Source organism: Polyodon spathula, chromosome 22 (assembly GCF_017654505.1).
Source record: "Polyodon spathula isolate WHYD16114869_AA chromosome 22, ASM1765450v1, whole genome shotgun sequence".
Taxonomy (NCBI): Eukaryota; Metazoa; Chordata; class Actinopteri; order Acipenseriformes; family Polyodontidae; genus Polyodon; species Polyodon spathula.
This window is the reverse complement of record NC_054555.1, coordinates 2,785,922-2,796,569: the sequence shown is the minus strand read 5'-3', so window position 1 is coordinate 2,796,569 and position 10,648 is coordinate 2,785,922. Positions and strand designations below refer to the sequence as shown.

Below are 10,648 nucleotides of genomic sequence, written 5' to 3'. Positions count from 1 at the left end.
TTAAATAACTGTGCTCCGATAGTTAGTGTCTGCTGTGACTGTGGAGCCTCCTTCGGTCTTGACCACCGTGTGCCTGGAGGTGCTCAGCTGGCCATTGTGGGACTGCTTACTCCGACAGAGCCGTTCCTGGAAGTTCTGTGCAAAGCAGAGCAGCATGAGGGGGTTGACGCAGCTGTGGGCGTAGCTCAGGCAGATGCTGATGTGGTAGGCGTAGAGAAAAGAAGGAGTGGGGGCCACGGTGCTGAGGTTGAGCACCTGCATGACATGGAAGGGCGACCAGCAGAGCAGGAACACCGCGATGACCAAGAGGACCGTCTTGGTGGCCTTCTTGGCCCAGATGGACTGCTTCCGGCGCACCCTGCGGAGGGATCTGAAGACGTGGTAGAGCGTGAGTGAGTAGAAAGTGCTGATGATGATGAGGGGGATGATGAAGCCCATGGTGGACTGGTACAGGGTGTACCAGTACATGTCTGTGGGGCCAGAAGGCAGGTCCAGGACGCACACTTCTGCCTTTCCCACTCGGATGGTCCTGGAGTACAGCATGACCGGTACCGTCAGCAGGAAGCTGCCAGTCCACACCAGGGCATTGATGACCATGGTCCACTGGATTGTCCTCCTCTCTGAGGCTGGGTGGACTATTGCAACATACCTGAAACGTAAAGAAAATGGGGATGAGATTGTGAACTGAGCAGGGCCTTGGACAACAAGTAAGCTAGTTCCCTCCAGGTTTCCCCATCGGACTTGCACTTTGACTCACATGCAACTGTAAGAGATCACTTCTGCTAAGGTTGTGCCTCATGCTGTATAAACAATATTTCAATTCAATAAGTACATTCCCAAGGGAAAGGCAAATGCTTGTTTGCAGGAATAGTCTTGGGAAACATAAGAGCAGTGGGTTTTTGAGCTCTAGTAGTCAGAACATTACATACTTATTTAGTCTAGGCTGCATTTATAATCAGCCCATTTCAATCAAGAGTGATGTTTTTTCTTGAAAGGTATTATGCTTTCTAAGAGATTTTACATTGAAACAATAGTTCAGCTTGGCTGACATTTTGAAATACAGTCGTTATGGAAACCCTGCACGAAGTATTGGTTTCTGCTGGTGGTTGATAGCCACAGTCACATTTTTATCACCAATAATATTGTTGTTATAACTACATGCAAAGCTTCTAAACTCAGCATTTGCATTGATTGTTGAGATCATTATTATCAATGTTTAATCCAGATTAATGAATTCAATACATATTAAATTTAAATGAAACAAAAAGAACACAGAATGCATCAAAAAAGCAAGTCAACTTAAACCAAGACAGAGACTCCTCAAACTCCATCACAAACAGCAAGTCAAGCAAAACCAAAAGACTCCTCAAACACTATCACAAACAGCAAGTCAACTCAAACCAAGAGATAGACTCCTCAAACGCCATCACAAACAGCAAGTCAACTCAAACCAAGAGATAGACTCCTCAAACTCCATCACAAACAGCAAGTCAACTCAAACCAAGAGAGAGACTCCTCAAACACCATCACAAACAGCAAGTCAACTCAAACCAAGAGAGAGACTCCTCAAACTCCATCACAAACAGCAAGTCAAGCAAAACCAAAAGACTCCTCAAACACTATCACAAACAGCAAGTCAACTCAAACCAAGAGATAGACTCTTCAAACGCCATCACAAACAGCAAGTCAACTCAAACCAAGAGATAGACTCTTCAAACGCCATCACAAACAGCAAGTCAACTCAAACCAAGACAGAGACTCCTCAAACTCCATCACAAACAGCAAGTCAAGCAAAACCAAAAGACTCCTCAAACACTATCACAAACAGCAAGTCAACTCAAACCAAGAGATAGACTCCTCAAACGCCATCACAAACAACAAGTCAACTCAAACCAAGAGAGAGACTCCTCAAACACCATCACAAACAACAAGTCAACTCAAACCAAGAGAGAGACTCCTCAAACTACATCACAAACAGCAGGGGACAAGTTCCTTGGAACGTTCTATTGTTGCCTTTAAAAAGCATGAATCAACAAGTTATTTTGTATGGATTACATTTTTGAGTGTCTTTTCTGTGTATTTATTTTCCATAATCTTCCTTGACAGTTTTTCGCCTTTAAATACGTAAAAGATTCATCATTTCTTCTTCATGTTTCCTTATTTCTTATTTATTTTTGCTAGTCAATGGATATGCTTCAGCTGTCACCTGCAGCTTCGCCACATGAAAAAAAGCTAAAAACTGCTCCATCAGTGTGATAGAGAATCTCATTTCATTTCTTATAAGCCGCTGAATAAAAAGGTTCCCACCGAGATAATAGGACCGGGGTGTACAGCTGAATATAAGTTACAATAGCGTTGTCCAATGTCATTAGGAAAAAATAAATATGATCTTTTATAAGATCTGTAAAGAATGGTTATTTAAAATAAGGAATTATTCAACAGAATGAAATTTAACTACTGCAGCGACAGAGTGCACTCCAAGTGAATGTCAACATAAGCAAGCCCAAGATTAAAAAAGATTAAACATGTTGTCTGCTCGCTCTGTCAAATGCTCTGTTTACACATGATTATGCATGCTTATGTACAACATTGTACAGTGAAAACAGATAAAAAACACTTACCATCTGCAAGACACATTTGCCGTGGCTAATGCCATACAAATGAAATATAGGAAATATTTTGACAGACAGCACAGAAAACACAAAGCAGCATTATATGCCATGGTAATTACCTAAAGATTAAGGTTATCCTAAAATATACTATATAGTGGTGCTAAAATGTAAATTAAAATGGTATTCAACATTTTATTTGAGAACACAGTATCTCTCTCTCTCTCTCTCTCTCTCTCTCTCTCTCTCTCTCTCTCTCTCTCTCTCTCTCTCTCTCTCTCTCTCCCTCTCTCCTGTATATACACCAGTAGAGAGACACAGAAGGTGTGAGTTGAATAATATCTGATCCTTTGCACTAGACATTAATTTTTAATATACAGTGAGAGCAAGACTAGCTGATCCTTTCAGAAATAACCCTTTCACATTTAAACACAGATAAAGCGTGATAAGCGTGTTCTTCTTCTGATGATCTTTTTAAGGCAGATCAAATAAAGAAATAACAGCACTGTACCAGTATGTTTATTTCCTACTAGCTAAGGATGACAAAGAGCTCACTAACACTTACATAAATAGTATTGATCCATTCATTTTCAAAATAAATGTTTGTTTTGACCTGGTCTGAATTTTATACGAGAATCTGCTATGTTTGCTGTGTAATCTACCATGCTTGAACTGGAAGGAGGAGTGGAGTGTGTGTGGCATGCATTACCCACATGCCTATTTCCCCCTGCAGGCAATCACACAGTAACAGCGCTTCGACTTCCAGATATGTGACTGCTGTAATAAATGTCTCCCAATTGAAAGGGCACTGTCAGTCTTATTAAAGGACAGTGTACTGACCCTGACAAATGCTCTATTTTTTTTTTACAAGAGCACCTTTGCAGCTATTACAAGCTACAAAGGAAGCTGCCAACAGTGGCATTATGAATAGGCTGGCAGTGTTAACAATGTGCCCCTGCATAGATACACCTTAATGAAAGCCTGGATGTTTCAACATACTGGGTCATCACAAATCAAGTTAAATTGACAGCATACCTGCTGACCCACATGCGTTCTGTTAACCTGTAGAACTGTATCTTTAACCATAAGAGTGACTGCAATAATGAAACAGCTCAGGGTGTCGTGGGCAGGATATTAATAAAAAAAAGCATGCGCTACTGACGTTCTACATGATAACTCCCAAACGCAGGGCTATTCGGGTTCTCACGAATGAAAGGAGACAGAATTTCTAATGCTAAAGGGTACAGAGACAAAGGTCAAAAGTGCATCGTCCGAGATTCGCAGTGTTGCAGCAGTTCATGTAAATAAATACATCAAGATGGAAGGACAGCATCCCACATCACACAAAAATGGAATTATCATTCACAACCGAAATGTCTAGAAACATTTAACAGACGTGGGATACATTATTATTATTATTATTATTATTATTATTATTATTATTATTATTATTATTATTATTATTATTATTATTAGTAGTAGTAGTAGTAGTAGTAGTAGTATTATTTGATATTTGTATCATTCCTAGTAGCATTATAGTAAGTAACAATCCATTTAGACAGTGGTTTTCAATGACTGAAATGTAGAGAATGGTGAGTCTCTTCCTGGCTTTCATATTTTTGGTTAAACAGCAAACCCACACAGTGCTCCACTGTGAGCTGCATTCTGCCTCAATGTGTGACAGGTGTTCTCTGGAACAAGATAACAGTAAATAAATTATAGGTTGAGGAGCTGACCTCTTTAGATTTTTAAAAAAGGTTCTAACCAAATAAGCAGACAGAATTCCAGCAGGTTATATTCCTAGCAGCACCAGCTGTAAATACACTTAACCTTTCCTGCCTCTTGTGATTTTGAAATGTTCTCGTTTGCTCTTTGTAACTCAATTAAATTAATCATGCAAACAGGCATTTCAAGCAGAAAATAATTACAGTTTTTCAGTTTGGATTTGAAAAGTGGGAATATTCTTGGCTGTTCTGCCCACTGAGCTGCTTGGGGTTTGAAAATATAAAAACATTGAAGTGTGGTCATCTTAAAATCTTAAAAATATTTAGAAATTAAAGAGAAAAAAATGTATACAGTTTTAATGATTATAAGATTGTTCATTAGTTTACCATTTCAGGAACTAACTTTAAAAATGAAACATAAGTGTGCAGTAAGAAGGATGCTGTGCATACCAAACTGTATTGTGAAAAATTGTCTTCAGGCTGTATTAATTTTCTATGGTAGATCTCCTGACCTCCGATGTGATGTTCCTGCTGGTATCTACCTGTGGTTGCTAATGCCTGGGAATCCTGGGAGTAACATTCAAGTTACACAGCACATCATTTCTCATATTTAATCCAGTAGACGGGTTTAAAAAGATGGTTTCAGAATCAAAAAGAAAGCTGACAGGTCAGCATGAAAACAGAACAGCTGCGGACATCAAAAAACATAAAATTTGACAGAACTGAGGAAGCACGTTTTGTTTGTCTGTTACTCAACTTGAATGTCTTTCTCTGAAGTCTAGTGATATTGGGTAAACCTCTGCATGGCTATAAACGGATTAAGCAGAAAACACATGTTTTTGATCTACTCTACGGCTTCAGTCATGCAATGGAATACAGACTGACTTTCAAATCCGTCACACTGGATAAAATGGCTGTCAAATGTTGTTTAGTCAACCTACTGTTTAGCATTACGGTTATTTTATTGCTTTTTTTAATGTCCTCTCAAAACACATCTTCACCTCCTATACCCTGTCTGCCCCACCTAGAAAACATCCTTGTTCATCCTTGCCACTTTTTTCATTTTGCCTTTTTTCTATTTTTAGGCTCGATAGCCCAGGGCACCTCAAAATCTCATTCGTGAGGTCATTGATTTGCCAGTGTGTTGCATAAATCAGAACTGCTATAGTCTATGATTAACAGAGGCACTAAATTATGATTATTGAGGTAGACATGTCCTTTTTTAAATACAATGGAATATTTAATTGATTCACAGCTGTATGAGAGCTGTATGCAGGGGTCCCACTGTACCAAATATTGGACATAAATTAAAAGGAATACTTGACTCTCAAATGTCCATATCCAATTTCTACTAGAACTGCCTTAGGAGCTTTCCATGGTAAAACAGACAAAACCTATATATATGTAAATGCAGCATACAGAGTAACACATCTGTATACTCCATACTACATTATACTGATAATTCAAGCAGTTCTATATGGAATAAAAAATGTGAAATTGAGACAGTCTTCTTCATATACCTGTACTGCCAGATTTTGACACTCTCAATAACTTGTGCTGTAGAATGTCCTTAGCAAGTTTAATCTCAATTGGATATGTGCTTCTCTTGATAAAATGGCATGATGATGGCCCTAATACAGGATGTATCATCCAACACGACCCCCTGTGTTTGCATTGTGTTTCTCTATTTTTATTTGTGAGTATTCTGCATTATAAAGGTTTAAGAACTTGGAGGCAATCTTTTCTGGCTGACATGTTTTGGAATTTTAAAAAGACCTGGCTGTATCTCTGAATCCTCTGAGTGTATCTCTGAATCCTCTGAGTGTATCTCTGAATCCTCCCAGTGTATCTCTGAATCCTCTGAGTGTATCTCTGCCAGTGCTTTGGATGTGTGAATCCTCTGAGTGTATCTCTGAATCCTCCGAGTGTATCTCTGAATCCTCAGAGTGTATCTCTGAATCCTCTGAGTGTATCTCTGCCAGTGCTTTGGATGTGTGAATCCTCTGAGTGTATCTCTGAATCCTCCGAGTGTATCTCTGAATCCTCTGAGTGTATATCTGCCAGTGCTTTGGATGTGTGAATCCTCTGAGTGTATCTCTGAATCCTCCGAGTGTATCTCTGAATCCTCAGAGTGTATCTCTGAATCCTCTGAGTGTATCTCTGCCAGTGCTTTGGATGTGTGAATCCTCTGAGTGTATCTCTGAATCCTCAGAGTGTATCTCTGAATCCTCTGAGTGTATATCTGCCAGTGCTTTGGATGTGTGAATCCTCCGAGTGTATCTCTGAATCCTCCGAGTGTATCTCTGAATCCTCTGAGTGTATCTCTGAATCCTCCGAGTGTATCTCTGAATCCTCTGAGTATCTACCAGTTCTTTGGATGGGTGAATCCTCCGAGTGTATCTCTGAATCCTCCGAGTGTATCTCTGAATCCTCTGAGTATATCTCTACCAGTTCTTTGGATGGGTGAATCCTCCGAGTGTATCTCTGAATCCTCCGAGTGTATCTCTGAATCCTCTGAGTATATCTCTACCAGTTCTTTGGATGGGTGAATCCTCTGAGTGTATCTCTGCTAGTGCTTTGGATGTGTGAATATGAGGATGAAGATGAGGACCCACCAGTAGCTCTACATAGTTATTTGCATTCCGTGGGGTTACAGAGGAAAAGCACATGAGGCCAGTTCCCTGTTGCACCGGTCAGGAGTCCAATGAGCCCAAGCACTGACTGACCAGGATTCAGCATCTCTATAGCATCAGTGTCTTTGGAGTGCTGATTGACCAGGATTCAGCATCTCTATAGCATCAGTGTCTTTGGAGCGCTGACTGACCAGGATTCAGCATCTCTATAGCATCAGTGTCTTTGGAGCACTGATTGACCAGGATTCAGCATCTCTATAGCATCAGTGTCTTTGGAGCGCTGATTGACCAGGATTCAGCATCTCTATAGCATCAGTGTCTTTGGAGCGCTGACTGACCAGGATTCAGCATCTCTATAGCATCAGTGTCTTTGGAGCGCTGACTGACCAGGATTCAGCATCTCTATAGCATCAGTGTCTTTGGAGCGCTGACTGACCAGGATTCAGCATCTCTATAGCATCAGTGTCTTTGGAGCTCTGATTGACCAGGATTCAGCATCTCTATAGCATCAGTGTCTTTGGAGCGCTGACTGACCAGGATTCAGCATCTCTATAGCATCAGTGTCTTTGGAGCGCTGACTGACCAGGGTTCAGCATCTCTATAGCATCAGTGTCTTTGGAGTGCTGACTGACCAGGATTCAGCATCTCTATAGCATCAGTGTCTTTGGAGCGCTGACTGACCAGGATTCAGCATCTCTATAGCATCAGTGTCTTTGGAGCGCTGACTGACCAGGATTCAGCATCTCTTTAGCATCAGTGTCTTTGGTTCAGAGAGTGTCTGGGGGGCTGAGGTTGTCCAGTGTCCAATATATAGGTTGTAACAGCATTTCAAATGGGTATAACAACATGGGTAGGAAAAAGCTGTTTCACAGTGTTTCATACTGTTTCACACTCTTTCTTCAATAAATCATATCTTACCAAAATGTGACCTATTCGTTTCCAATGCTGAATGACTGGATGGAACATTCGTTTTCTACCCATAAGTGATAGTATGGGGATCATATTTGGGATGCCACATCTGAGGCAGATTGCTCATTACAACCTTGCATATATTTTTTATAAAGGAGAGGATTGTTTTTTCAGGGATACCAAATATGTTGTGAGTGAGTAGGCTGAGTGACTTGCTGCACTGCACGGCTTTCTAAGAAAAGGGAGAACATTTGGGGGTACCATTAAACCAGTGAGACAGCTTGCTCATTCAAATCTTTACTATATATATATATATATTTCTGGGACAGCAAGATATTTAGTAAGCAGGGGGTCTGAGTGAGAAAAAAGTATTTGTTGCATCCAAACTTGTATATTAATTAGCTTTATGCAGATGCCATAGTGAAAGTAACAAATGCTACTGGTGTTAACATCTGCCAATTCTTGCAAAACACTCCTGTCAGGATATCAGAGCAGAGGTTAAGTCTGCCTGTCCACACAGCAGCAAGCAAATCTTTGTGCTCAAACTTTCCAGTCTGTGCCACTGCCTTAAATACTGATTGTACAGATCTCATCTGTTTTGGTGCACATCACTGTCGCCGACAGCAGCACATGATAACCATTTGTGGAACCAAATTATCGTGACACATTTTCTTTCCAGCCAAACGTTGTTACCCGTATTTCCTTTTGATTGTCCGCAGACTTTGCGCAAAGTGTCTGTGACAGGAGTCTCCTCCAACTGAGTAAAATAATCTTAAAAGAAAAAATAAAATGGATGCAAATAAATAAATAAAATAATACATAAATAAATTAATAAATAAATAAACTAATATATCTTCTCAACAAACAAACTTAAACGCTTTGAACAGAAAACTTAAAAAAAAAAATAATAATAATAATTGGCACAAAGTTGCTCTCCAAAATCCGCGCACTACCTTCATCCTTCAATTCTAGACGCTGTTTAAAAAAAAAAAAAAAAAACTCTTACCTGTCTATGCACAATACTGTAACAATTCCCACGGTGGTAAATTGATTGCTTACATCCACCACAGTCACCGCTTTGCACATGACATTCCCAAAGACCCAGTGTCGGTCTCTGACAAGCTGATGGATGGTAAAAGGCATGCCCAGTAAGAACAGCATGTCAGCGATGGCCAGGTTCAGCACGTAAATATCAGAAACCATTTTATTCTTACAGGAGGCCACAGAGTATATCACCAAACTGTTAGCGGCGACACCAACGATGCACAGTATGCCATATACACAGGGCAGGACGTGCATGAGAGTGGCGTTGTCCATAGCGGCGTCCGTGGCAGAGCTCCTGTTGAGTAGGCACTCGCCGTTGGAAAGATTGTAAAACCCGGTCTCCTGGCAGAGCGACACCGATCTGTTCATTTTCATGCAGCAACAAGAGAAAAATAATAATATCTGTCAAAAGTAGGTTCTGTTAAAAAAGCATAATATGAGATAAGTAGCAGAGACAAAAGTGTTAACCAGCTAGCGACCATACTCATGCTATTATCGCCAGTTTCGCGGTGAGTCGCGCATCTTAGGTTCTGCAGAGTGGCAGAAAATTCCAAAAGAAATGCTGAAAAAAAAACTTCTTGCTCCACCCGTGCTGAGTTGTGTTAGCAGTAGTGTAGCCTGCTATGTGTGAGGATGTAATGCAGTGCACCACCCTTAAGCGAAGTAGACACACGTTTCGACTGCCCAGTTCAGCAGTGTTGTTAACCAGATGAGAGTTTGGAAGTGACGTGCGCATGCATTTCACATTTATTTTCTCACCCAGAGAATAATTCTGTAGGCGTAAGCCTGGGGTTTCGAAGTATGAAAACGAATCTCATTTCTAAATGTTACAATCTGAAACACTACTTGAAAGAGATTTCAATTCAGCAGCTCAGTTAAAGCTCTAATTATGTTTCAGTTACTGCTAGAGAAAAGAGGCATTATTTTAAAGACCTTCAGACACTTCGTTTTGGACTGCTGTCTCTGTATGCTGGTGTAACAATAATGCTCTTATTTTTCATGTATTTGTCGCTTGTATAATTTTACACTTTCATTTAATTGGTGCACGTTTATATATTACTGACTAACACTCTGTAATCGTTGTATCATTTTTTAATAACTTCTCCATTCAGTTCACATGTTATGCCTTATTGGGTAGCGCCTAATTTAATTATTGAGATTTTTACCCTCTGAATATAAATAGCTCACATCGTTTAACGTTTGACCTACCGGTAGGGGGGGGGGGGGGGGGGGGGGGGGGGGGGGGTTGTGTCTGTCTGTCTGTCCTTTGTTGTGAAGAAAGAGTAATAAAAGGAAGTGAAACAAGCCTATACCTAGACTTACAGACTTACAGACTTACTCCTGACGTACAGTACTCCGGCCTTGAACAATGACCGTGAGTGAATTACGAGTTTGTACTCTGTCGTTAGAAAGTAAAGTAAGAGATTGTACAGATGTTTCTCTGGCTGTGATGTTCCCTACCCTGGCCTGCACAGACAACGTGTTATATGTTTTGTGTTTTTACAATGGTCAGTGTTTGTTTTGTTATCCTCTATTTACGCCTGGTTAATGGAAAATCTGCTTGGACATGTGTTGTTGCTGCTTTTAACAGTGCTGTCAAATAAAAAACATTTTCATTGATTGTATATTTGTTGTCTCTGTGCTTCTTGGTGACGCTGTTCCCCGTAGCTTTGTGTCTGAATAAAAAGCACCTGATCAAAGTGTCTTATCGCACTAACTGACATCAGAC

At 40.4% G+C, this 10,648-nt stretch overlaps 1 protein-coding gene across 1 annotated transcript; it reads right to left on the bottom strand.

The window, feature by feature from the left end:
* On the bottom strand, nt 1–9,288 carry LOC121296898 (melanin-concentrating hormone receptor 1-like). Its single transcript, XM_041222804.1, has 2 exons — nt 8,882–9,288; nt 1–649 (listed from the first exon to the last, which is right to left on the bottom strand). Exons 1-2 carry the CDS (start codon nt 9,286–9,288, stop codon nt 1–3), a joined length of 1,056 nt encoding a protein of 351 aa, XP_041078738.1.
* Nucleotides 9,289–10,648: the final 1,360 nt, after the last annotated feature.